Source organism: Drosophila eugracilis, unplaced genomic scaffold (assembly GCF_018153835.1).
Source record: "Drosophila eugracilis isolate 14026-0451.02 unplaced genomic scaffold, ASM1815383v1 contig_1104, whole genome shotgun sequence".
NCBI classification, from domain to species: domain Eukaryota; kingdom Metazoa; phylum Arthropoda; class Insecta; order Diptera; family Drosophilidae; genus Drosophila; species Drosophila eugracilis.
Genome location: NW_024571881.1, coordinates 128,615 through 156,509, shown reverse-complemented (window position 1 = coordinate 156,509; position 27,895 = coordinate 128,615). Strand labels below are relative to the sequence as shown.

Sequence of the window (27,895 nt, the reverse complement as noted above, 5' to 3'; positions counted from 1 at the left end):
TGGGGGGGAATTGGGTGCCCCTCTTAATCAATGGAACTGCTTTGTGTGTCGCCAGTGTCGGTGGGTGTGAGTGAGTGTGAAAATAAAAATTCATTTCTTATTCGGCTTATGGATGCATTGGCATCCGACTGCTGCCCCTCAAAGGCAACTCAGCTGCAGTTCCCTCTCGCAGGGATGCCCCTGACTATTTGTTATATCGCTATATATATATTATATATATATAAATACGCACATATAAATTTGTGTATATGTCGTGAGGCACTGTCGCTTTTGGCACTCACTTGTGCGAAAATCCATTGGAGCCCGACTGGCGGGAGCCTAATTTTTTGCCGTCTCCGATTGACGATGTAGGATGTGAATGAGAGGGGCAGAAAGCAAGGAGGTGGCCACCAGATAGGGTGACTCAAAGGAGGGGTTACTTCTTAAGTGGGCAGGCAGTGGCAGTGGGAATGGAACTTGGCATCCAATCATAAAATTGCTTGGCAATGTCTTTCGTATGTAGATGGTGTATGGATATGACGAGAAAAGGAAGGAAGGAAGTTAAGGCAATCCATGTTGGCAGGAAATGTGAAATTTCTTAGGGGGGATTCTACACTGAAACCCATAAATGTGCTGACAGGCGAGTATTAAAAGGGGAACTTAAAATTAATCTCTAGTCAAAACCAGTTTACATGAAATTATAGAAATTTATGTATTTTCTTGTTGGCGGAGAGTAGAAAATATTCAGCAAATGGAACTTTTTATGATTTCAAGAAAAATTCTAATATACGAGGTGTGTTCAAAAAGTAAGGTGACTCTTCAAATTTCGCGAATCTCAAATTTTTCGATTATCGAAACCTTTTAGAAGTTATACGAGGTGTGTTCAAAAAGTAAGGTGACTTTTCAAATTTCAAATTTTTCAAATTTTTCGATTATCTTCAGTTTTGGGAACAAGAAAAAGTCACATGGGGCCAAATCCGGTGAATATGGTGGCTGAGGCATTATTGTGGTGTTGTTTTTGGCCAAAAAATCCAAATCCTTTGATCCATATTTTTCGATAGCAAAAAATCGCCGAGCTCGCAAAATAACTTGTAACTTTACGCCTCTCACAACCAAACAAAAGAGGATGTTCCATTGAAACTTGGTACAGATGTTAGGGAAGAGTGTACCAATATAACAAAACAAAAAAATCGATAATCGAAAAATTTGAAATTCGCGAAATTTGAAGAGTCACCTTACTTTTTGAACACACCTCGTATATTAAAAAATTTTTAATATATTACTTACATGAAAGATTAGTATTTGAGATTCCCAATTAGCATAATGGTTTTGTCCACTTGTCAGCAGATTAAACATATATGTAAGCTAAGTCCTTTGTTTATGAATCAGCTTGGGTATCATAAGTTGGGCTAATTACACGCACGCTCCTTCAACAAGGATTGTAATTAGAACATTGATGCTTATCACTTGGTTGACATAATTTGGCCACATTATGATGTGCCACCACCTTGATGATAATTGAAAATTACAGGGCCATCGAGACCTTTTCAGTCAACCCGATCCCATCCACCAACCACCCACTTGCTGCAGCTTTTCCCTTTTGACGTCACTTTTGTCGTCGTCGATTCATTCGATTTGATTTGTTTGTTTGCCCAAGCCACCCACCCATCCATCCATCTAGGGATCTCCTCCATCCATCCTTTGGCCGTTTGTTCGTTTGTTTATTTGTGTATTTTGTTACTTTTAATGCATCTTTTATCTGGATTTTGCCATCATCATTGGCTGCCCCATTGTTGTTCCTGGCGATGCTGATAGCGATACACAAATTTGTGCCCCATTGTTGGCCACATTGCTCATTGCGGAGTTGCCTCGGCGACGACGATGTCTTGTTTACTCAAATTACAGCCACAGTCAGGGGTTATCTGAGGTGCATATATAGTCTCTCTATGTCAAATCTGCCAAGATGACCCCTGTTGTGATATTGTGAGTGCTGGGTGCGGGCTTTACTTTTTATCTGGCTACTCAACTTTGCAGGCTTTCCTTGTGAAGAATTTCAAAAGCAACCAATTCAAGCTCAAGGAGAATATTATTTTAACCAAAAAGTGTTTATTGGCGATCATTTGGGTGAAGTTAAATGACCCAAGCTGAGTAAAGGAAACTCATGAACGTGAGTGTTGTTTATAAGTGATTGAAAATGTAAACGAAAGCAAGTTGAATGTGCAAAATGGACAAATAAACTTTATTACTTTTACAAATGTGGGCATTGTGTATCACGGCTATCATTTGCCTTGTAATGGGTTAACAATTAACAGATTCTTGTTATCTGTTAAAAGTTAATAGGTTACTTTCCAGTAAGTCTATTGTCTCTTTGCATTCTGGAACATTACTCAGCAACTTCAAAGTTAAATAATAAGTTACCTTTCCCCAGAAGCAACATAATTGTTTTGGGGGAAACTGTGTTCAAACTCAATAGCTTTCGGCTGGCGTAATTGCACTCATTAAGCCATTTTCAGTACCTTGTCACTGGATCGTGACACATTTGTTTAACGACCTTTTTTTCTCTCGCTGACCGCTCGTCAATTTCCGCTGACATGAAAAGTGAAATAAAACTTTTGCATGAGTCGTTTGATGCTGCTGTTACATTACTCAAGCGAAACTAATAATCAAGCGAGTCGCCGCCGGTGGGGATCGCTCTGGCCGGCCATCTGTTGGACCTCCAAACTGGCCCGTTGTAGTGCACAAAAATTGAAATTTCTATAAATTCATCTATGACTCAGGGTATGAGCAAAAAATAAGCAAATGAATGAGCCAAGAGCAGCATCATCATCAGAGTCGCCATCATTGCCGCCAGCCAAGTACAGTGAAAGCTCGGCAAGGGGACTATTTCGCTTGTATAGTGTAGGTGATCACTTCGATAAGAACTGACTGTGTGATATGAAGATTAGTTTGCCGGCTACTTTGGGGACCTCAGTTTGTTCGCTTAGGTGGCAGTGTTCTATTTCCAGTGTTGCATGAATATCGTGCCACAATTTTGGTCAGGGGGGGCAAGTATGATCCATGGGAATTGCCTTTCTTCACACTTTTAGTTTCAACACTATTCATTGATTTCGAACGGAGGCGCATCGAATGGAAAATCCACGAGATTTGTCTGCTCTCCAAATAATGCTTTGTTTACCTTGAAAGTTCTCGTTTATGCTCGGTATTTATAGCGTTCCATATATATATATATATATATAGAATCTGATGTAGGATTGGGCACATCTATGAGGCCTGAATGTTGTTTTGGTTTAATTAAAATCTGTTTTGCCTTTATAGTGGAGGGAACTTTTTCTTTGGACGCTTTTCTTTAACACATTTTACGTTGAATTTTCTTTGGCAGTTTATTTAAATTCTCCTTTCTCTTTCTGTTTTCCTTTTTATTGTGAGTTGTGATGTGATTTATGGCATTGGAAGCTGATTTAAGCACAGGCATGTGTAGTCATCACCGCCCGCATGTATGATGTATTATAATATTTGTTTTTATGTGTGTACATTATTAGTGTTTTTTTGGCAAGGGGTGACATGGCTTTCTGTTTAAAAGCCTAATCCAATCACAGAGATTATTAAGTAATAATAATTAACAGGTTTTATAAACTTGTGGCGATCTCAATGAATAGAAAAGGAAATTTCTCTCTCCAGTATAGAAATCATTTGAAAACCAGAATAAACTTTTATCAACCGTAGTACTTAATATGTCTGAGTTTTTTAAAAGTATCTTGCTTTTATCTCTGATCTCCGCATATTTGCTTGTGCCCGGGTGAATAAACCTATTCAACAGTTCCCCTTAATCTGGCATGTCCATGCTGTCTGTCTTGGCCATAAAGCACTCGGAACCCTTTCAACAGCTCGGAGGTTCGGCATTGTAGAACGTGCCTGAGCACCTAGCCCGACATCTGGCTTCTGGCTGCATGGCAGAATCGTGCCAAGGTCTCAGATTGTGTTCGCTATAACTACGTGACGCTATCGTTTTGTAATTTTGATTGCTCCGCGAAGACCGATACACAGATATCGAGCTATGTATGTATGTAAGTACGTACCGATGTATAAACGCAATCAGCCGTCGACCTACTAAACAGAAACTACAGAAAACTTGTCCAACGCCCACAATCGCATTTTCGCTTTCATTGAGAGCGGCACAGAGAGGAGAGGAGGCTAGATGGGGGGCCAGGAGATCAGTGGGTGTCACCCACGCCCCAAGCTTTTGTCTTGCCAACGAGTCTAGAGGGCTGACCTGCACCTGTAGCAAAGTCGATTGGGTGGATATAAGTTGACTTGGCTTAACCCTGTGGTTACTTCTGAAACTGAAATGAATGTGGTTAGCGGATAATATACTTACTACTATCAATCCAACATAATGAATGTGAAATATAATTATTCAGAAGTGATGATTCAGTCATATTTGATAAGCTTAGAGGATTGTTTTTATGTTATTCTTCCATTGCATTAGTAAATTATGATTAATTTGTTTAAAAATATTGTTTTTAATCATATTTTGCATTAAACTACTCATTTCATGGAAATTTCGAATGATATGTATTTATCACAAGTTAAAATTTTCATTTATTTAAATTTGGAATCTGCCTTTCGCCAAATCATAAAGATTTGAAATGCTCTTGGTCTTGGGCCTTGCCTGCAACATACTCAGCAAAAACAAGTTGAATCTTTTGCTTTTATACACAATTAGATTCTTAACCAAATGTATACTCGTAAGTTGATGTTAATAGTCAGAAAGGGAGACCACAGCATTCGGATTCTTGGCCAGTTGCAGCTTTCAACTCTCTAGCCGATCGACAAGCTCTTCCACTCGATCTTCTTACACTGCCACATTGATGCAGTCTATTGGGCTTTTGGGTGTTGATTGATATTTTTTGTTGTTGTTATAAACAAGAGTTTCTGGGTTTGTGCGAACGCTAATGGAAAAGTCTGGTGCAGCATTCTTGGAATGGTATTCTATATGTGCGGTGGCCGAGCTCTTGCTCCGGCTGCCTTGGTGGCATTAACCGCAATGCCGACATCTAGCCATATATGTGCAGCTATATCGGCTTCTTCTGCAACTTGCCCCACCTAACAGACCATCATCCACAACGTCAACCCATCGGCGCCGAGGTCGAGCTGTGCTAATATGGAAAATGAAAACAGGAAAAATGCTTTGTGCGTTCTGCAGTTTTGGAGTGGATTGCTTTGAGCTTTGCTTGAAGTTGCCACAGTGGCAACTTGATAGATAGAGATTTTCCTATTCGCCACGTTTGCAAATGCCGTTTTAACCGTTTGCTCTCTCTGTGTTTCTCTTTGCAGATCTTCTAAACAAATCAAACAAACGACAACCGCAACAAGCAACGAAGAAACAAACAAACAACGCAACAACAACGATCACACTTAACACTGCCAACACTCAAACACACACACGGGCGCACACACAGCAAACAACTTTCGTTAAACATACTTCTTCACTATCTGCTTAACAACTGAAACTAAATCGAACAAACCATTAGCCAGAGATAAGCGGCTAACAACGAATTAAGGTAAGTGAAGGAGTCAACGATTATTTGCATAAGCAAATAATTAGTTTTAAGCTTAGTTGGGTGATAAGTGCTTTCTATTTTGACAGCTTTTCATAGATTTCACTTACTTCTTTGGCATGTGTCACCTACTTTGGGTTTCTTATAATGAATCATTATCATTTCTTTGTCTCTTCAAGTAGTACTTAAGGGTACTTAAGAAGTCAGTTAGGGTTTATACTCATAGCTAGAGAAAGTTCTCAATAAAATCTAGAAATTTCCCCAATATATCACATTAAATAAAAAGATAAACTCCTGGTTTTGCTAAACTTCGAAAACTCAATTAATCAAGAAGAACCAACAACCAATACTTTCTACCTATAAAAAAGAAAAATGCCTTCTTCAAGTTTATTACTTTATTTTATGCCTTTAGACACGAGTATCTGCTGTATCTGGTCAAATTCTATTTTTTCCACTTAACAAACAGAAATAAAAACTGTGCAAATTACATAAAAAGGCTCCACATTGGCGCAGCTCGATGGCATTTTGTTATCCTTTTGCGAAAGTATATGGGGGAGGGAAAAGCAATCAGAGGGAAAACAAGGCTGTGAAGGAGTAAACGTGTCCCAAGACAAGTGAAAACTGTGCAGATTCCTTGGCGGCCACCACAGGACTCCTACGCAGCCACACGCGTTTCAGGACGAGGCACAAAGATATACTATACTCGGCTATATGGCCAGACAAAATGGTGGCTTTGGCGCCAGAATGTCGCGCCAGTTGAGCTTATTTTTTGTTCTTTCGCTTGGCTTTTATGTCGACAGCGATTGCACAGATAAGTGTGGATTGGTGGGTGGAGATTGTGGCCAGGAGATACTGTCCTGTCTCATTTTGTATCTTAAAGATAGATGCATACTGTTGTTACTTAACTCATTCTCTTATAATTAATCAAAGTAAATCAGATTAATTAGAGAAAAGTTAAGAAAACATAGATCTCCCGCTGTTCGACTTCCCAGTATTCTTTAACCATTACTCATTTCGCATGCCCTGATGAGATTTGTGTTTTCCTCAACCAAAAATGAGAAACAGAAAAAACACTCAGCCAAGTTTAATTTATACAATTTTAGCCATGTAAATGGCAAATGGCAAAAACAATTCTGCTTGTACATAAGGCGAAAGCGAAGTTCAGCCATTGGTGGTCCATTGCCACCCATTGGGTGCACCCAGTTGGTGGTGGATTTTCCGCACACACACACACACACACACATCTAACATCAAGAAAACGAAGTGAAAAAAGCCAAAATGTTACTCTGCAACCCAAACCCTCCCTTTTTTGGTAACGAAGGATAGGCAATTTTTACGATCTCGCCCAGCAGCAGCCACCTACTCACATCCTTTTCGCGCAGCCAGGCAAAAAGGCTATCCAGGCACATGCCATCTCATCCCGTATCCTGCCATTCTGCTATCGTGGCATCCCGTCCGTGGAGCATGCGCTGATCTAACGCCAGGACGACGCCGTCGAGTCGCGGATTCACACAACGGTTACGACTAGTGGAATGAATGATGCTGACATCAGAAGCTCACGATGTGTCGCCGGCATAGCACATCATTCTAGGCCTAGCCGCTGATCGGGCAGGACTTGCCAGCTCAGAGACAAAGTCAGAAAGTCAGTCTTAAGTCGCGTTCTTAAACCGTTTTGTGCCTGTTTTCTTGTTGAGTTTTTGAAACAAATTCGTTAAGTTTGGCGGTCAAGTGCCTTTTGTACCGTTTCGGTTCCTGTTTTTCGTCATAGCTCGTGCCTTATCCTTAAGAAGTATTATTAACCAGTCACACACACAAACACACACACACTTACACACACTGCGTTGTTGTCGTCAAGTGCCTTGAAGAGAAACTTTACTTTTTAAAAGACCTTAAGTCGATGCGATTCAATCGCTGCTCAAAACTCTGCCACTAATTTGCCTTAAAAAAACAAAACACAAAAAACACATAAAAACACTATAAAAATTTGTTACCAAGCTTTACACGTTTTTAACAATATATATACAAAGTCAGACGTTTATATATTACTTTACAAAATTTACACAACGAATGCCTTTATACTAGAGAACACGAAATTTTAAACGTTATTTGTTAAAGTCAACGAAAAAAATTGAGATTTTCCACGTTATTATGATGTATACGCGTTTTTTAAGATTTTCAAAATTGTTAGCGGTTTTTGCCATCGTTTTGTGTTGAATATTTATAAAAATTCAGTTTCGGTTCCGTACAATTTGTTGTACAAAAACGGTACGCTCCGTTGCCAACACCACAAACGTGCCTCAGCTCGTCGTGCAGCTGCCTCGCAGGATCTGCAGGAGTCGCAAGACTCAACTGACCCAGCGCTGCCGTCGCAGTCAACGATTTTTAAAATCCCCTTTTCAACACCCCGTATTGCCTTTCGATGACAACGTCAACCGAACGATCGCCAAGATCTTGTTAAACACCAACAAAAACAAAACACACTCTTAACACAACAACAACAACACAACAAACACACACTACGCCCGAGCGTGCCTTTATAAGCATTAAGCCCTAAACCGTAACCGTAAGCTCACGTGCCTTAAAGTTTTTCGATCGTCAACTCACGAAAAATTCAAAACATCTTCGAAAAGAACAAAATTGTAAACAAGTTCTCACGATGAGCCTTACAAAGTGTTCGAAAAGTAAGTAAAACTTGGAAAATTGTTTTTGAAAAGGTTTTTGAGAATGTTTCCCTTGCATCGGAAAACTTTTGCTATCCCAAGCTGTTGGTTTCTTTCAAGTAAAACTCCTAGAGCAGTTTGTTTTTCCTCTATAAAAATCTACAAGTTGCGCCTCGCCATCCACATCCACACTCAATTAATTAGATGTGCTCGTAGAAAAACGTTGCCGGCAGTAAATTACATCCATTAGCAGCTCAGTGTGACTTCTGGGTGGAAAGTGGTTGCCAATTAGTGAGAGGCTTCGACTCCACCTCCGACTCCTTGCATGGGTTCCATTTGCATTCGGATGGTATCAGTTGGTGGCCAGCTGTGGAGGAGCGGGAGTGGGAGTGGGCAATAGCTTTGCCCAAGCGGCCACTGTGAAAATTCGTGGCAGCCGCAGGCCATATTCGCTTTTTCAGCTCAGCTTAGTTTGCTCTAAAATTAACGAATATTTCCTTGATTATTATGTTTTATTACCTATCTGTAATTTGCAAATGTTGGAATGCCATGAGGAAATATTGTGAGGGAAAACGTTAAGTCAAAACAAAGCTGTTGGGGAATTTGAAACCGTTTAAATAAGGTCTATGGCATACACTGAATCTATAAGCTTTTTTGTTTGTCTTTTTGTTAGGAGAGATTCATTGTCCTTCATCCATTCTCTTGACGTGACTCTGACAGTTTTCCTCCTCTTACTAGCTTTCTTTTTGTTTTCTCTGCAGGAAGATGTATTTGTTCCTTCCTCTTGTTTGCCTGATATGAGCACATGAAGTTAATTGAATTAATGGGCCGTATCGCGTTACAATATTCACTTGGAGTAGGGTTGTGTTAGAAGGTCGCTAGTAACTCATTTCATTGTTTATAATAGGACAGTGCTTAGATAAACCTAAACTAAAAGTCTTAACCCTGGAATGACATCTAAATACTATTTAAACTAAGCATTTATCTAATACAAATTTAATACATTCTGGTAATTCAAGTTAATCATTAATAACTGTCATTTAAAAAATCATTTTGTTAAGGAAACAGAATTTAAATCCCTTCTGCGCACTGTCCTTGCCCTCAGAACCTGTTTTCCTCTATAGACTCATATCGGATTACGCAGTGTTTGCTGGCCACCCTACCACCCCATTATCCGGCTGATGCTGCGCAGGATTCGGATACTTTTATGCCGGCTGGCGCCACTCAGGCGCCTTGTGAAAGTCTACCAACTCTCCAAGACAAAGGGGGAGAAAGTGAGAGAAGTCTCCAGTGGCGAAAAGAGGGTGACTTTGCGGTGACTGCACCCTTTGTCTCTCCAAAGAAAGCACTGCGCATGCGTTGCTCTCTCTTGAACTATCTCTCTGCCTTTCTCTTGCCAAGTCCTTGTGGTGGTGGTGGCACCAACAGACATCGATGTCCTGGACGCGGAAGGGATGCTGACGCCGACGTCGACAGAGCAGCATCCCTCTGCCGCAGGCTGAGCCGCAGCGTTGAGTCAACCTTTTCATCACTTTCGTGCCAGATTCCGTGGAGAGCAGACGTGCAGCTCCGCAGCCGTAGGATGCCGACAATCGGTGCCATCCACAGTCGCCGCCATATGGAACCGTCCTCGTCCTGTTGTTGTCCTCCTACAAAAAGTAATTGTGAAAGTTTGTTCGTGATATTCTGTGTGTGTGTGTTGGCTGCCGGAAATTTCAAGTGCTTCCTCTGGCTCTCTCTTTCTGTGTGTGTAAAGCATTCATAAAAAAAAGAAGAAAAAAAGAAAACACAAAGCAAAAAACAAAACATTTGTGGAAATTATTGATTTTTGCATGCTAGAGAAAACAATAATGGTAACATTTTTCCACCCGAACTCTGACACACTTAGACAGCTTTTGTCTTTTTACGCTGGCAGGATCAAAAAGCGGGCGACAGAAAATCAATTACGTCTGCTTTTCGGGGTTGGAGATTGGCATTAAGGGAACTTGGCTTAAAATCTAAAGCCTAATGATGAAGAGAATGGAAGATAGAGAGAGAGAGAGAGAGTGTGTTGGAGAAGTCACCAGAGTGGGCTTACTTTGCTACCCCATAAGGGGCGACACTACAATGGGCCTGGACTTTTCAGGCTTTGATTTGGCAACTCAAGTGTCCTGCTTTGCCCTCTCCCCTGTTTGTGTGAACATTTAATGTCTACATGTATGTGTGAGTGTTTCTCGAGAAGATTTTCATCAGCAATTTTATCGGTCGTCTGCGCTTTGGGTGGTGGCTGACATCGCCACCGCCCCTGCCCGTCCGGCGGAAGATATCCGTGCGCTTTGGGGGTGGTTTCGGTTTTGGTTTTGGTCTCGGTCGATGGTTCCTGGCTCATGGTTTCTGGTTTAGGTTTTTCTTCTGTCTGTTTTCCACTTTTAGTTTGTCCTCTTAAGCATAATTTATTTGAATATTACCCTACTTTAATATAGTCTCATAGAACTAGAGAACTTAACTAAACGTTAACCAAATCGTTAAAAACTGGAAAATAGGTTACATTTAAGTGAGTTCCATTAACCATAACAGTGGAATAAAAAGAAAACCTCATTAACTTCGGAAAAAAACTTTAATTAATCTTACATTTTCCTTTTTATCCTTTTCAGTGCCTTTTGCATTTTCCACATCCTTGGAAGTTTACCCGAGGAAACGACGACGAGGCGGAGGAGAGAGAGATAGAAGAAAAGGAGTAGAGGAAGTCGAAGTGAAGCAGCAAAGACGACTCCAGGATGTCCACACTATCGTTGCGCATCCAACTCGAGGGTGGCCGGGTGACCAAGACCATACAGTTCCAACCCAACACCACAGTCTTCGATGCCTGCAGGGTCATTCGCGATAAGTTCGCCGAGGCAGTGCAAGGACAATGTAAGTAACTCCCTGAATCCTTAACCTTAGAATCCAAGAAATAATATAATTTTCCCATTTTTCTTACAGCCAGCGAATATGGCTTGTTCATCTCTGACGAGCAAAACCAACAAGGCGTTTGGTTGGAACCCGGACGCACCCTGGGCTACTATATACTGCACAACCATGACACGCTGGAGTACCGCCGTAAGACGCGTACCCTTCGCGTTCGTATGTTGGATGGAGCTGTAAAGACTATCCTGGTGGATGACTCCCAGCCGGTGTCGCAGCTTATGGTGGTTATTTGCACGAAGATCGGCATCACCAACCACGAGGAGTATGGCTTGGTTCGCGAGGACAACGAGGCGCAGAACGAAAACCTTCCGGACAACAAGTTCGGCACTCTGACCCTTAAGCGCAAGATTATGGAGAAGGATCGTGATGCCAAGATGGAGAGTTTGCGCAAGAAACTGAAGACGGACGATGAAAGTAAGTTACTAGCTCGGATCCTCAAGTGAATGGTGTTACAATTAATGTGTATTTCCAGTGAACTGGGTGGATGTGAGTCGCACCTTGAGGGAGCAGGGCATTGACGAGGCAGAAACTGTTTTGCTCCGCCGTCGCTTTTTCTTTTCGGATCAGAACATCGACTCTCGGGACCCCGTGCAGTTGAATTTGCTTTATGTGCAAGCCAGGGACGCCATTCTGGATGGCACGCATCCTGTGACTCAAGATAAAGGTGGGTCTCCTTTGGTTTCAGGCTCCAAGGAACCTGTATTAATAATTTTCCTATTCTCTAGCTTGTGAGTTTGCTGGCATCCAAGTGCATATTCAATTTGGACCGCATAATGAGTCCAAGCACAAGGCCGGATTTTTAGAGTGAGTTAAAGATTTGTCAATAACATTTTTATTTTTCTAATGTCTGGAAAACATCTTCATTAGTTTAAAGGACTTCCTGCCGCAGTCTTATGTGCGCACCAAGGGAATTGAGAAGAAAATCTTTGTGGAGCACAAAAAGCATACGGAACTTTCCGAAATCGACGCCAAAGTCTTGTACACTAAGACCGCCAGGGAGTTGCCAACCTATGGTGTTACGTTCTTCCTGGTCAAGGAGAAGATGAACGGCAAGAACAAACTTGTACCCCGTCTGTTGGGTGTGACCAAGGATTCGGTGCTGCGTCTAGACGAGCACACCAAGGAGATTCTTGTCTCATGGCCCTTGACCACAGTTCGACGTTGGGGCGCTTCACCAAACACCTTTACCTTGGACTTTGGCGATTATGCCAATCAATATTACTCGGTGCAGACGACAGAGGCCGAGCAAATTGTCCAGCTTATTGCTGGCTACATCGACATTATTCTTAAGAAGAAGCAGACCAAGGATCATTTTGGCATTGAAGGAGACGAGGGCTCTACGATGGTGGAGGAGTCTGTAGCACCTTCGAAGTAAGTTAAGGTGATTGTTGTGGAAAATTCAGATTTCTAATAATTCAAATTATAGGGCCACATTCTTGCAACACGAAACGAATCGACTGGAGCAACTTAATGTGGAGAGCTTGGCTCATCCAGGAATCATGCGCCCCTATGACGGTAAGTTTTTTGACCTAATCTGATATAAGCACTATAGCTTCTGCTACTTAAGATAAACCATATTACAGATGGTTTTTTTTTATTTAAAGATTATGTCGAGTCTAAATCATTTAAAGAATAAACTTAAAGGCTCCGACATTTTGAACCTTAATTTGTTAAGAAAAAATCTCCAAAATAAGTTTGCTATTTGCTTGATTACTTTTAAATTGCTTATCTTGTAAATGCTAATTTATGTTTTTATTTTTACCAAAACCCATTGAATTCTCTTAAATGAATTCAACAATAGGCGAGCGCACCTATAGTCAGAACGAAGTGCAGACCGTCCAGTATGGTGCCTTCGTCGGCCAGGTTAACCATGCCCACCAGCCGCCAACGGTGAGTTTACTTCACTCCCAACCCACAGTCACATCCTCCACTAACCACTAGTCATATACACTCAGCTTATAATTTTTGTCACGCAATTTTTTTGCTTGAGTTGCCACTGCACTCGTAACATTAACATAAAACTAAATCTGAACCATAAGATAATATTTCCATTCCATTTGAAGAAAACTAACATAAAGCATTTCTCTAACTCCTTTCTCCTGACATGCTGCAATCTCAATAAAAAGCCAGTGGCAATCCAATGTTTCACAAAGTATGCAATCTGCTGGAGAGAGTTCTTGCAAACCCAAATACTAATTTATTTTATTTGAATATAACTCTTTAGACTAAGGAAGTTCGCATTAGTTCTGTGAATCTGACGGAGCCACAGAGGGCTCTGCTGAGCTATATATCTGCTGGCCGGGATGTCTTAATTCGCGCTGACGAAGAGCTGCGCACTAAGGTAAGATATTCCACTCCTCTGTAGGATTCTTTCATTAATCACCTATTACTTTCCTTTGCAGGCACCAATTCAAGAGCTGGGCAGCGATTTGCGTTCTATTGAGTGGCGTGAGAACACCTTAGACACTTCCAAGCAGGCTGTAAGCAGTCATGTGGCCACCATGAGCGCTGCCACCGCTCAGATTATCACAGCCTCTCATCCGGATGAAGTCGACACAGAGGCCATTTCGGCATCTGTCTCCCAGATTGCCCAAACCATTCCCGAGGTGACCAAGGAAGTGCGACTGATTGCCGCCTTGATGGAGAACGACTCGAATGGTGATCAACTGCTGGAAGCTGCTCGTAACTTGTGCAATGCCTTCAGTGACCTTCTCAAGGCAGCCGAGCCGGAAAGCAAGGAGCCGCCACAGCATCTGATCAATGCGGCCAGTCGCGTAGGCGAAGCTACTACCCATGTGCTGAGCACAATTGCCGAAGAGGAGGTACCCGAGAACCGTGACCTCCATGACATGCTCCTAGCTTTGGCTAAGGCGGTTGCCAACACCACTGCTGCCCTTGTGCTGCGCGCTAAGAACATTGCCGCCAGCTGTGAAGATGAGCAGGCCAGGAATCGGGTGATTGGAGCTGCCAGTCAGTGTGCCCTGGCCACCAGTCAATTGGTGGCCTGTGCCAAGGTAGTAGCACCCACTCTGCACAACGCTGCTTGTCGTGAACAACTGGAGGCGGCTGCCAGAAACGTGGCCAGAGCCGTCAACTCTTTGTGCGAGGTCTGCAACGAGGCCAGCAATGATCCCAAGCTAAAGGCTGATCTTTTGGCAGCAGCCCGCGATGTTTCGAAGAGCCTTACCGATATGTTGGAGCACGTCAAGTTGAGCTCCAGGGAGCATGCCAATCGGACCAGCACTGAACTGAGTCCCGTAGAGAACGTGATTATTGGAACTGATATCCTGGTATCTACCCACGACCCACAGGAGATGGTGCGCCATGCCCGTACCCTTGGACAAACCACTGCTCAGCTCATCCAGAGTATCAAGGGCGAGGCGGACCAGCAGCAGGATGCCGACATGAAGCGCCATTTGTTATCCGCTGCCAAGCAGTTGGCTGATGCCACCGCCAAGTTGGTAGAGGCCGCTCGTCTCTGCTCGTCGAACCCACATGATTCGGATAACCAAAACGCTCTACGTAGGGCAGCTGAGGAGCTAAGGGAGATCACCACTACGGCGGCTAACACACCGGCTATGAAGCGGGGACTTATTCAGCGTCTGGAATTCTGTTCTAAGCAAGCAGCCTCAGCAGCAACCCAGTGCATTTCGGCGGCCCAGAACGCGGTGCAACACAGCCAAGACCATCAGACCAAGGAGACAATCCTGCAGGATAGCAAGCGACTGGCGGACACTATTCCTCGACTGGTCACCTCGGTGAAGACAACCCGTGGGCAACCCGATGACCCCAACGCCCAGCTGAATCTCATCGAGGCGGCGGAACAGTTTATTGAACCAGCTCTGCAGGTGTCGAAATCTTCAAGAGCTCTTCAACCCACTGTCACCGATATTCCATCTGCTACCCAATTATCCAAGGGAGCTCTGCACTTAGGACAATGTGTGTCGGAGCTGCATTCAGTGGCCCAGCGTGCTCGTGATGCTTGCGGTGGTCAGGAACTTGAGTCATCCCTAGAGGAGGTGCGTAAACTGCACGATGTGTTGGATGACACTCGCCAGGCGGCTATTGCTGGTCAACTGCGTCCTTTGCCCGGACAAACCGTGGAAAGTACGGCCGATGAACTGAGGAAATCTGCCAAGAATGTGGGCATCGCCTTGAGCCAGTTGCTTTCCTCTGTACTACACAACCAGCGTAGTTATGCTGGAGCTGCTGGTCGAGACACTGCTCTGGCATTAGGTGACTTCACCAGAAGCGTTCACGGAGTAGCGGCCACTACACAGAATCCGGCAATCATCGACTGCGCTGATGATGTGGTCTCCAGCTCAGCGCGACTCATTGAGCAGGCACAGCGCACATTGCAGGGTGTATCCAACCCGGAAGCCTTGACTCAAGCTGGGCGGGAAGTAACCGGTGCTCTATCCGCCACAGTGGATTGTATTCCCGGACAGCGAGAAGTCGATGTGGCTTTGAGGAACGTCAGCGATCTGAGTGAGATCCTATCGATGAGCGAATTCCCACCCTCCAGCCGTCCATATGCAACTCTGCAGTCGGAACTCAAACAAGTGGCGGAGCAGTTGAGCACCGCTGGTGGCGAGATTGTGGTTTCGTATTCCTCGCCAGCTTTGCTGGCCGAGAGCAGCCAGAACTTTGCAGCCAATTACCGAGACTTGCTGTCTGTTAGCATGGAGATGGCTGGCCAGACACAGGAGGAGGAAGTACGCTCCCAGATGATAGAGTCCCTGCGACATGTCTCCACTCAGTCGTGCTCTCTACTTTCGACTGCCAAGTCGATTGCCGCGGATCCTGGCCAACCGAATGCCAAGAACCTGCTGCACGCCGCTGCCCGAGGTGTTACGGAGAGTATCAATCAACTGGTGGATGCCAGCATCCAATCCGCTCCTGGACAAAAGGAATGTGACAAAGCTATGCGCAACATTGAAGCTTTGCGTCTGATGCTGGACTATCCTCATGAACCCATCAACGAGTTGGGATACTTCGATTGTGTAGAACAGGCCACAGGCAAATCGAGGAACCTGGGCTACGCCATCTCCGAAATGATAAACAACGCCAAGCAGTCGCAGCATGTGGAGTTTAGTCAATCGGTGAACAACGTCAACGACTCCATCCAGGGTTTGATTGAGAGTTCGTCACAGGCTGCCTATTTGATTGGAGTATCGCATCCTTCGAGTGTGGCAGGAAGACCTGGAATCATCGACCAGGCCCAGCTGACATGGGCCTACCAGGGAATCCGTCAGCACTGTGACATTGTGAGCAGCCAGCAATCAACCAAGCCGCAAATGATCTCTGCCCTCACGGTGATTGCCAAGCACACCAGCTATCTGTGCTCCATTTGCCGTCAGGCTTCGATGAACACCTCGAACCCCGTGGCAAAGAACGAGTTCATTGTGCTCGCCAAGCAGGTGGCTACGGCTACATCAGACTTGGTGCAGTCCATCAAGGCCATTGAGGAGCAACCATCAAGCGGAAGTCGCGAACGTCTGGTAGATCCTCTTTTAGAAGCCGTCAAAGCAGTGCGTCAGTATGCTTCGAGTCCTGAATTCAGCTCGGTGCCCGCTAAGATCTCTGTGGAAGGCAGGAAAGCCCAGGAACCAGTCATTCAAGCGGGTCGCGGTGTAATCGATGGTGTAGTGGAGATGGTGAAAGCAGCTAAATCGCTGGCCCTATCCCCTGACAATCCGCCAGTGTGGCAACAACTTTCGATGCACTCCACCCCGGTTTCGGAGTCGGTTAAGCGATTGGTGGACAACATTCGCGACAAGGCCCCTGGACAGGCGCAGTGCGAGCAAGTGCTACATACCTTGGGCACATGCACACGGGAGTTGGACAGCTGTGCCCTTGCTGTTAATGCTCAGGGTCTCAGCCAGCGTCGGGATAACAACTTGCATGGATTCAGTGGCCAAACGATGAACTCTGCTTCTGAGCTCGTTGACAAACTGGAACCTATTCGTGTAGCTGGTAAGAACAACGCTGAGCAACTTGGTCATGCTGTGGGTGAAATCTCACGTTATGTGGTGCCCATGGTAAATGGAGCTATTGGAGCCTGCACCCACATTGTGCACAGCCAACAGCAGATGTCTCTGATCCAGCAAACTCGTTCAGTGGTAGAAAGTGCCGTTACTCTAGTGCAGTCTGCTAAAGACTCGGCCGGCAATCCTCGAGCAACTCATGCCCATCCCCGACTGGATGATGCTATTGATGGAACAAGGGAAGCCATACTGGAGCTGCAGCAAACCGTGGAGAAGATCAATGCGGAGACGGGCATCGTGACGGGATTGATGGAACAGGTTAACCGTTCCATTACCCGATTGACCGATAAGCGACAGTCTCTGCTTAATGCATCATACTCGGACACCTTTGTGGACTACCAGACTCGAATGGTGGCGCGGGCAAAGGAGATCGCCAGTCTGGCCAACGAGATCAACGCCAAGAGCAGCGTAGAACCAGCGGCTCTGCCTCAACTGGCCGTGGACATGACACAGCACTATCAACAGTTGACTCAGGACTCCGTTGGAGCTAGTACCACTACTTCTTCCCCGGATGTGGCCATGCGTATTCGCACTACGGTTATCGATTTGGGCCGCTCTGTTAGCTCTATGATTCAGTCTTCGGCTGGCGGGGCACGACCCAATGATGTGAGCGCCCAAAAGGATATTGCACGTAATGCTCGTGAGGTGTCCGAGAAGGTAGCCCAGGTGTTGGCCGCTTTGCAGGCCGGATCGCGTGGTACTCAAGCCTGCATCAATGCAGCTCATACGGTATCAGGAATCATCGGTGACTTGGATACAACCATTGTGTTTGCCACCGCAGGCACTTTGCATTCAGATGGAGATGGTAGCTTTGCTGATCACCGAGAGCACATTCTTCAGACAGCAAAGGCTTTGGTCGAGGACACTAAGGTTTTGGTGACTGGAGCGGCTGGAACTCAGGATCAGTTGGCCAATGCAGCTCAGAATGCAGTCTCAACTATAAGTAAGTGATAAATATAGCAAACTTAACCAACTTTATAGTATAACCTAATTAAATTCCTAATTTAGCTCAACTGGCTGAGGCAGTAAAGAGAGGAGCTTGCTCCCTGGGATCTACCCAACCCGATTCCCAAGTCATGGTCATCAACGCCGTCAAAGATGTGGCTTCTGCTCTAGGCGATTTAATCAACTGCACTAAACTGGCTTCTGGCAAGCCCATCAACGATCCCTCTATGCAGGGTCTCAAGGAGAGCGCCAGGGTAAGCCGCACTTTTCCCATTTTCTACCCCTGCCTTTCTCTCTTACTCTCTCTCTCTGTCTATCTCTTATCTTACGTAGTTTTTTTTTAATCTTTTGCTAAAAAGCTTTCGTTGTTGTGGCTTTTAGTATATATGCAGGATATTTCCCTTAACTGATATTAATAGATGGGAATTACGAACTTTCCAAACATTCAGTTAAGCGAATTACACTGTTTCAGAATTTTTATCCTCACTCACCAAATTGTAACTGACTCAACGTGGTTATGGTTTGCCCCTAAACTTAATTAATGGGTTTACAGAAAACTGAAACCGAAGGACTTTAAATTAAAGAAGACTTATATTCCGGTGATCATTGTACACATTGGAATAAAAATCTGACAGATTTTAGTATTTATTATATTATTATTTATTAATTTATTCTTTTTCATGCAAAATATGTAACGCGCATACATAAATGTTGTTTGTGGCATATTAAAAATTCAACATAAATAAACATCAAATGGCTTTGGCACTCATCTACCCATACATTTTAAAAACGGAAATCCATATGCCCGCTCCCAAAAAGAAAATCAAATATAAATGTATCTGTGTATATTTGGAATAACCCAAAAATCTCTGCTGCTGCTGTCTGAATTTTCCTAATGCAAATCATTTCAAACGAGTGACTCTCGCATCCTGCTCCCTTTAAAGCTTCAGCTGCTGCTCTGTGTTGTCGTTTCTTTAATGTTATTAATGTTATCAATGTTTAACCGAACGCACCCATGAAAAGCCCACTACTTGCATTATTTCCCTGGTGGCATCGGCGGCAAACAACAGATTTCTCGACCGGCTATCCAACCACCCTTCTTGCCCAGCTCTAACAACATGGTCATGCCCGTGTACCATCCCTTTCGGCTCTGCTTGCTGCGCTCTCTGAACCACCAAGGCACCCCAACCACCCACCTATCCAAACACCTACCCTTCCTTTTCCACCCACCCACCACCACCACTACCACTTCCAACGTTTGTAAAAAGAAACCCAAATGGGAAAATCCATAAATTGATGTATTTTTTTCGTTTTGCTAATTCGTTGTGCCTTCGACTTATCTGCTCTTCTTTTTTTTCCACAAACACACAAACCAAATTAAACAAAACAAAAAAAAAACCACTCATGAACTGTACAAAAATGCAAATCGAATTCAAACCGCTCCACGCTCCTCCTTCTCTTCATGCTGTGCGCTCGCTGTGGAAAACAATCTGCTATCAAATCGATATCAAACAAAAATCTCCATTCATCCGCATATACATATACATATGTATGTACAAACTGAACAAAATCGAGCAGACGCTTCAAGATGTTTGCCAAGCAGCTGCCCACAATGGCTATTCAGAAACTAACCCACAATCAGAAATCCGAAGTGGCAGTCGCATCCTTCTCGCCAGCAGCAGCAGCATCAACATCATGGCCAACTGAAATTCTGGGACGAAATTCTACTTGCATTAATCCATTGCACAATGAAACATAATTTTCGCCCCTTGATAAATTGAATTCAATCTGATTGTAAGAGGACTTTTAAGTGCTGGGAGAAAGCCATTGCTAGAATCACAGTTCTCTTTAAAAGATTTTTAATTTTGAAAGTGCTTACCTAGCGCTTAGAAGTTCCCATTTATTTATTTTCAATGTTATCAAGTCATTTTTAAAACTAATTCTTATTACTTATGCGTATAATAAAAACAAATTGGAATATCATTTGACTTTATTTTAGTTATATATTGATTTGTAAAAGTGCCAAAGCCAACTAGAATGTTGTAGTAGTAGAGTATCATATTTAGTAGTAGAGTAGTTAGTAGTTCTAGACATCCTACTATCTATAAGTAACCCTTTCCAAATCACTTCTTTTCTGACCAAACATTAATCACAAACATTTCTGCTCTGCTCCCAAAAAAAAATCGTTTTTACATTCGCAAAACAAATAGGTTATGGTGCTGAATGTGTCTTCTTTGCTGAAGACTGTGAAAGCTGTGGAGGATGAGCATACTCGTGGAACTCGCGCCATGGAGGCAACAGTGGAAGCTATCTCTCAGGAGATTCGGGTAAATTTTCTATAAGTTTTTTATGTGAGATATCATTTAACTTCTTAATTTTCATTATTTCTAGGCCATGCATACTCCACCACCAGTTGGCAACACCCAGGTGGGACCTGAGGATCTGATCCGCGTGACCATGAATGTGACAGCCGCTACTGCTAAGGCCGTTGCTGCAGGAACCTCCAATTTGCAAGCTGATATTGTAGCTGCCGCCAACCTTGGTCGTCGTGCCATCTCTGACATGCTTATCGTTTGCCGTTCTGTGGCCTGGAATTGTGCCGAAACGGAAGAGCTGCGTAGTCGTACTCTAGAGGCAGGAACTGCAGTCGGAGAATCCTACCGAGATTTGCTAAGTGGTATCCTACATAACTGCAGTGCCGATGATCGTATGCACTTGTCCCGTCGCGTTGCCAAATGCGTCACTGACCTGGTGGCCATGGCTAGACTGCTCAAGGGCTCTGATTGGATCGATCCCGAAGACCCTACGGTTATTGCTGAGAACGAACTGCTAGGCGCTGCTGCTTCCATCGATGCGGCGGCCAAGAAGTTGGCTTCACTGCGTCCACGTCGCCAGGCCGATGTCAAGGTGGGTTTTGTTTTAGTATCTCAGACATACCTTATTTAAGTGGTGAATGATAACTAACGATAGTGAAATAGCTGAAAACTCATCCTAATCTATAAGCGGTGCTTGATTTATCCCTAACTAGTCCCTCAAAACGAACTAATTGATGGTTCCAGTGAGATATGTTTGATATTCTTGGTTGTTTCATTCAAAAGTTCACCCAGGAATCAAACATATTATTACTGTGACCCTCGCCAATCTACTAAAAAATTCAGCCTCAACTAAACATGCCTGGTGATTGTTGTTCATTAACCCTTTGTTTGCTCAGTATCTAATACAGTACTCCATCTCCGATTTTTCACACAGATTGAACTTGACGAAAACATGAAATTTGATGAAATGATTCTGGAGGCCGCCAAGGGAATAATGGCAGCATCTGCTGCTTTGGTGCGAGCTGCAAACGCCGCTCAGCGTGAACTCATTGACACGGGCAAGGTGGCCCGTCGTCCGCTTACGAGCTCCGATGATGGCCAGTGGTCCGAGGGTCTCATTTCAGCCGCACGCATTGTGGCCGCCGCTACCCACAGTCTTGTGGAGGCTGCCCAGAACTTGGTGCGCGGCGTGGGCACCGAGGAGATGCTTATCTCCACAGCCAAGCAGGTGGCTGCTTCCACTGCACAGCTGCTGATTGCCTGCAAGGTTAAGTCTAATCCAAATTCTGAGGCTGGTCGTCGCCTCCAGGCCGCTGGAAATGCAGTCATCAAGTCCACCGACAATTTGGTGCATGCCGCCCAGCAGGGCCTGGAAGCCGAGGAGGAGCATTCGCTAAAGATCAATACATCCATGGTCGATGGTATGGCACAGGAGATCAACGCCCGTTCAGCCGTGCTGCGAAAGGAGAAGGAACTGGAGGAGGCGCGCCAACTTCTGAAAAACGTACGCCATGCTCAGCGCTATGCAAAGAACGCCCAGGGATTCACCACAGACGAGAGTGACACCGAATACGCCTACAAGAGCCAGAACAATGTATGAAATATTTATCTATTTTTCCACTTTGTTCAAATTTATATTAGTTTTTGAGAGCACCAACAAAAGAAATTGGCATTGAGATCGATGACGAAATTTAGGCACCAATTTGTTTTAAGTAGTCTAATTCTAACTTGGTTTCGGATGCCAGTCTAACACGTAACCAGTCTAACCAGCAGTATTTCTTTTCTCTCTTCTAACCCCTAACCATAACAGACTTTGGGTCGCAGTGGTTATTACGGTTCCAGCGAGATGCCCAGTTCGCCAAGCTACCTGTCCGGTGGCCAGCAGCAGAAGCACCACTACAACTACGCTAGTCCCCAGCCGCAGCACTTCCATCATCCCGGAGCGGTGTCTCCACCGCCATCCAACTATCCACCGATGGACGATGGCAACGGAGACTTCCCACCACCGCCGCCACCGTTGTCTGCAACCATTTCTAACATGCAAACCGCCACGTCGGGTCACAGTTTCCGCCCTAATCCCAAGTTAACAGCCAATGCCGTGCCCAGGCCCTACCCAGGCAGTCCGGGCGGCAGCAATGGCCTAACCTCTGCACCCACCGTCTCAGGCACACCCACTAACACAAACTACCAGCAAAGCTTTGAGTCGTCCAGCATTAAAACGCTAAACTCATCTCCACCGGCGGTGCCAAAGAAGCCTACTGCAAACCGAAATCTGGCGGCATGTGTGCAGGATTTGCATGATAAGACTTTCGGTCAGGGCGGCGTAGTCCAGCTGACGGGAGGAAATGGTTATCCTGGTCAGAATTATGAAGGATACACGTCCAGGTGGGTTTTACTCCTGTCTTTATCTAATCCTTTAGCTAATCCTTAATTTAAAAATTTTAGATATGAGACACGTAACTTCGACAAGTCAGCCAACAATACCACCAGCAGCAGCAGTGAACTGGGAGTGAGCAAGCCCCTGGAATCGAGTTTCTCACAGATGACCCTCAACACCGACGGCGGCAAGATTAGCATTGTTGATCAAGGTTCAGAGCGACTCACCTCGATGACCCAGCGTGTGATGGAGCGCAAGTCCTTCACGACAACAACAGAATCCCGCTCGGAGACCAAGACGGAGAAGCATAGTTTTCGATTGGATTAGGCGCTCCGATTAAAACGATTCTAGTTGCTTAAGTAAATGTTCTAGCTTGGTGATGAGCAAGTCGATGTTTGCCAAATGTGCTTTTAACATTTACACACCCGTACACATACTAATAGAAATAATTTAATATTAATTGTAATTAGCCACTAGCGAAACTACATATATACGCCTCTACCCATACCATATAATCAGCCGCATATTAACAACCTAATATTGCTATTCAACTTTCTATGTTTTCATAAATCTGTGTTCTACGTGTTTATTTGCCATTTAATTGCCAATATATATTGATAAAAGATGTGCGAGAGCATAAGCCATAAGCAGATTGCTTTTAGCAGTCCTAACTTATTCAGGCAAATCTTCTAAAATCCAACGAAATTATAATTAACCATTAATAAGCGTAACACCTACAAATTTGGTTCTTCACTTTGTTGTTATTTCGATGCAATTTATTACTGTGCACTAAACATGAAATATTATTTTCTAACGTAAGAAACCTCTTGTTTTTCACCAAAATGTAGAACAGTAAATATATATTATATGTTCTGCCGATGTGAATTTTATTCGATGTAATCAATACTTTTTATTTCTCTTTGTATATACGTACGTATGCGAATCGTGTATGCAGTTGCATATTTAAATTGTGTATTTTTTGTAAATTAATAAAAAAAACAATATTTTAACAAAGTTATAAATGTGTTTTAAATGGAAAATTCTTATGTCGCAAAAACAAAACCGAGTTATTAAAGCTTTATACTCTTTTTATTAGGCACATACAAACATTGATTAAAAGTAATGATTTTAAAAATCTTATAAAAAATAAATGCAACATTAAGTCTGTCAGGTAGTAGAGTTGATCCTCGTTATTGCCATCCTCGTACCATAAATGCATTTCTGGGTTTCATCGGAATAAGATAAGACCCCTTACTTGTACTCCTGGTTAAGCTGGCGACCAATAAGCCAACGCCTGATCTCCGAGGTTCCAGCGCCAATTTCGTACAGCTTGGCGTCCCGCAGAATGCGACCAGTTGGGTTTTCGTTAATGTAACCATTTCCACCGAGAATTTGAATGGCATCCAGTGCAACCTGGGTGGCCTTCTCGGCAGTGTAGAGAATAACCCCAGCACAATCCTTAGCGCTGCGATTGCCTGCATCGCAAGATCTGGCCACCGTGTACAGATAGCTCCTGCAGGCACTCAGTGTGGTGTACATATCAGCCATTTTGCCCTGGAGCAGCTGGAATTCTCCAATCAACTTATTCATCTGCTTACGCTGATGAGCATAGTCGAAAGCCACATCGCAGGCGGCTTGCATCAGACCCACGGGTCCGGCGGCCAGCACCAGCCGTTCAAAGTCCAGACCCGACATCAGCACATAGACACCTCTGTTCTCCTGGCCCAGAATATTCTTGGCAGGCACCTTCAGATCCTGGAAAACCAGTTCACAGGTGCTACTACCTCTCATTCCCAGTTTGTCCAGCTTTTGGGCCACACTGAAGCCTTCCCAGGCGGTCTCCACTATAAAAGCTGTGATAGCATGCTTGTCAGGAACTCCAGGGGCTCCAGTCTTGGCATAGACCACCAGAGTATCAGCATCGGATCCGTTTGTGATCCAGAACTTTGAGCCGTTCAGAACATAGTAGTCTCCCTTGCGCTCCGCACGCAGCTTCATAGACACTACATCGGATCCTGCTCCAGGTTCTGACATGGCTAGTCCTCCAATGTGCTCACCACTGCATAGTTTCGGCAGGTACTTTTCCTTTTGCTCGGGAGTGCCGTTCTTGGTGAGCTGATTGATGCACAGATTGGAGTGGGCTCCGTAAGACAACGCTACACCTCCGGCCGCACTGGAAGGTAGGGATTTCAAAGGTCACTATAGATCATAACTAGAAAAATTGTAAGTGCATGCATATCTTACCGCGAGAACTCCTCCAAGATAATGCAGTGGTCCAGATAGCTGCCACCAGTACCTCCAAATTCTGGCTCTGCAGTGATGCCCAGAAAGCCAAGATCACCCAGTTTTCTCCAGAATGGACGCATGTCCCTGTAAAATAAGGGTTACAGGTAAGGTAATTAAGGTATTTGCCCTGTATATCCTACTTGAAGTGATCCAGTTTATCGATCTCCTTGGCCAGTGGCGCCAGTTCCTTTTGGAAGAAATTGAATGCGACCTCTCGCAACTTTTGGCGATCCTCATCCAGGCCAAAGATAGCATCGTTGACGGGATAATGGGTGAGGGTACGGGTCCAGGACAAAGGACGATCGCCACGTTGCAGCAAGGATCTGCATGACTGGGCCACAAATTTCAGAGCCATGTTGATTTCGTGGGACTATAAACTATTATCTAATTCCGATCAGCTGTTGGCACTCGCTACTTTTTGATCAACTAGTGGCATTCAAACAAGTGGGCGGGCAAATGGCCATTCCAGCGAGATCGGGGAAAAAAAGCTAGAAAAACGGTAAGTTCAAAAATCCGCTAAAACTAAAGGAATATTTTAAATGTGTTCAGATATCAACTGGTACTTAAGTTTATTATTCAGTAACCAACTTTAGTTTCTGTTTCATCTAAAAGTGGAATTTAATTTCTCCATTGTACCTTATGATTTAATTTAAAATATAAGTTAAAGTCGAAATATCGTAAGAGTTACAAGTAAAATGAATAAATAACAATTTATATTTCAAAATGGAATTCAAAAACAACCGCCAATATATAAAAAAAATCACCTCTGTCTGCGCATGCTCCTCCCTTGGCCCTTAGAAGCACCCAAACAGTGATTACCAATAGTGCGCTTCACTTCCAAAGCAGGTCATTAAAGAAGCTACTAAAGCTGCATATTGGCCCAAAGGACATCCCTGCACTGGGCTCCCAACCGAGGCGCTGGTTCAACAGTGCGCATGTTTCACCAACGGCAGATGGACGGGTTACCGCTGCCGATGCCGGCAACAATAGCAAAAACTACAACAACGGCAGTGCAGGCACAGGGATAAACATAAACAGAGTCACCAGTCTGCCAGGAGCTTCGGTCTAAATGGAATTAAAGAGGCGGCGGTGACCGAGCCCAAAAGAGCTCACCATCGGATCATTAGTGTCGCTGTCGGTGTCCATCGCCGGACATATCGGATTTCGAACCGGATACGGAAGTGTGTGTTGTCCCAGCGGAAGGCTGAAAAGATAATTAATTGATGGGACTCAAAAAAAAAGACAAAACCAAATGTGCAGTGGTGTTTCGGTTCTCGGTGGGCAGGTGTACCCCAAATAATTGAACAATTCGGCAGGCAAATCGATAAATGTCCTCATAAATAAGTCGCTCCAGACAGGTGGAGGAGCTCACGTGTGTGCGTTTGATTAATGGCATGTTACCGGGTGAATGTTACCAAGGATTCCATTCAACTCCTCCCCCAATCGTCGTCTATATCCTGTCAATCAACTTCGATTCAATAAGGACACAGTTCGTATTGTAGGTGGTTTCCTTGAATCTGGATTTGAATCTGGATTCTATTATTGCTGTTGTGTCATGCACCACGCTTTGCCATGTTTAGCTTTAATTAGGGCCTTTTGAAATCATCCTACACCACCTACATTGCACCTGCACTCGTTTAAAGGTCAACATCGGTGTGCATATCCTGCTTTTGGCTAAATTGCCTTGGCTAATGCCACTTTAATGACTTGCTTTTTGCCTGATTAATTTGGGGATGAGTTGAACTCTGGCAATAGCACAAAACAAATCTTTATGTAATCAACGAAGGCGCAACATTCGCCTCAACAATCTTCACTTTCCCAGTAATTAAATGCCGACCGGGTCTATAAACAGATCTCACTGTCAGTGTCTGTTGCAGCATTCTTGGGATGTTTTGTTTGGGCGCACTTAATGCCAAGTGGAATGAACTTGATGAGCAGCAGTTGCCACTTTTAGTGGCCCACAAAGGCATCTCCGATGGCTTGTAGTGCGGCAATTGAACCCGTCTGCTCGCTGGGCTGGCTAGGCTGTTGTACTGATGGGGGTTGCGTCCTCATAAACATGGCTGAAATACAAAACATGCAATCTGCCGACTCAACAACTTGAACTTGTCGTCTCCACTGCACAAAACTTTGAATGAACTTTCCGTTTTATAATCGTAATCACAGTTTAATGCACCCCACCAAAAGTTTTTAGTTTTATTATTTCATTTATGATGGAATTTGGTGGTCGCTGAAATTGAAAGAGTCATTGGGACTAGAAATTGTAGAAAGCAAAAGGAGAATGGAAAAACACTAAAATAAAACTAGTGTTTGGCTTTTAAATTGACATAAGAAGTTTTCCATAAAGATCTTTTAAGACTTAGCAACAATCTGACAGATCTGCCAATCATCGAGTTCTGCAACTCCCTTAGCTAATGGGTAACCGCATAAGTAAGGAACCCCATCCATTTTCAATTAGCATTTCCCATCAATCTGGCTGGCAATCAACCAACTCGATATGGCAGAGGCTATATCTCTAAAAATAGGTTGCCCTGCGAAATGGTGTGTGATAAGCAAGTGCAGTCGGTGCAGTGCGATTGATGAATGCCGGAATACCGGAGCGCCGGAGAGCATCTCCGTGAATATACGTATTTTTCGTCAGAGAACACGGAAAAATGCTCGCGGCGTGTGACCACCAGTGACAAAAAAAAAACAACGGTCCAAAAGTGAAACCAACTGAAAAGCTTTCGGATCGCGTAGTCGCTGCTGGTTTAGTCGGCATTAGTCGCGCGCGGTACGGCAC

At 44.2% G+C, this 27,895-nt stretch overlaps 2 protein-coding genes across 8 annotated transcripts in view; one reads left to right on the top strand and one right to left on the bottom strand.

The window, feature by feature from the left end:
* The window catches only part of LOC108109821 (talin-2), a 29,830-nt gene extending 5,989 nt beyond the window's left edge, over nucleotides 1-23,841 (top strand). For 2 of the 7 annotated variants that reach the window (XM_017218552.1, XM_017218553.1), the window contains exons 2-17: nucleotides 5,314-5,540; nucleotides 10,831-11,089; nucleotides 11,159-11,557; nucleotides 11,616-11,807; nucleotides 11,869-11,947; nucleotides 12,011-12,514; nucleotides 12,570-12,658; nucleotides 12,945-13,033; nucleotides 13,368-13,484; nucleotides 13,546-18,133; nucleotides 18,199-18,389; nucleotides 20,346-20,462; nucleotides 20,527-21,042; nucleotides 21,385-22,044; nucleotides 22,261-22,835; nucleotides 22,896-23,841. In XM_017218552.1, coding sequence (XP_017074041.1) covers nucleotides 10,954-11,089; nucleotides 11,159-11,557; nucleotides 11,616-11,807; nucleotides 11,869-11,947; nucleotides 12,011-12,514; nucleotides 12,570-12,658; nucleotides 12,945-13,033; nucleotides 13,368-13,484; nucleotides 13,546-18,133; nucleotides 18,199-18,389; nucleotides 20,346-20,462; nucleotides 20,527-21,042; nucleotides 21,385-22,044; nucleotides 22,261-22,835; nucleotides 22,896-23,154 — 8,511 coding nt within the window. In that variant the 5' untranslated portion in view covers nucleotides 5,314-5,540; nucleotides 10,831-10,953 and the 3' untranslated portion in view covers nucleotides 23,155-23,841. Of the gene's footprint in view, nucleotides 1-5,313; nucleotides 5,541-7,105; nucleotides 8,219-10,830; nucleotides 11,090-11,158; nucleotides 11,558-11,615; nucleotides 11,808-11,868; nucleotides 11,948-12,010; nucleotides 12,515-12,569; nucleotides 12,659-12,944; nucleotides 13,034-13,269; nucleotides 13,296-13,367; nucleotides 13,485-13,545; nucleotides 18,134-18,198; nucleotides 18,390-19,713; nucleotides 20,124-20,345; nucleotides 20,463-20,526; nucleotides 21,043-21,384; nucleotides 22,045-22,260; nucleotides 22,836-22,895 lie in introns of those variants that run through there. The other 5 variants (XM_017218555.1, XM_017218554.1, XM_017218557.1 and 2 more) reach the window with 5 other exon arrangements.
* Nucleotides 23,842-23,897: 56 nt separating this feature from the next.
* Nucleotides 23,898-25,518, bottom strand: LOC108109822 (isovaleryl-CoA dehydrogenase, mitochondrial). The gene is made up of 3 exons (XM_017218558.1): nucleotides 25,254-25,518; nucleotides 25,072-25,197; nucleotides 23,898-25,000 (listed from the first exon to the last, which is right to left on the bottom strand). Exons 1-3 carry the CDS (start codon nucleotides 25,466-25,468, stop codon nucleotides 24,079-24,081), a joined length of 1,263 nt encoding a protein of 420 aa, XP_017074047.1. The 5' UTR covers nucleotides 25,469-25,518; the 3' UTR covers nucleotides 23,898-24,078.
* Between the last annotated feature and the right edge of the window lie 2,377 nt (nucleotides 25,519-27,895).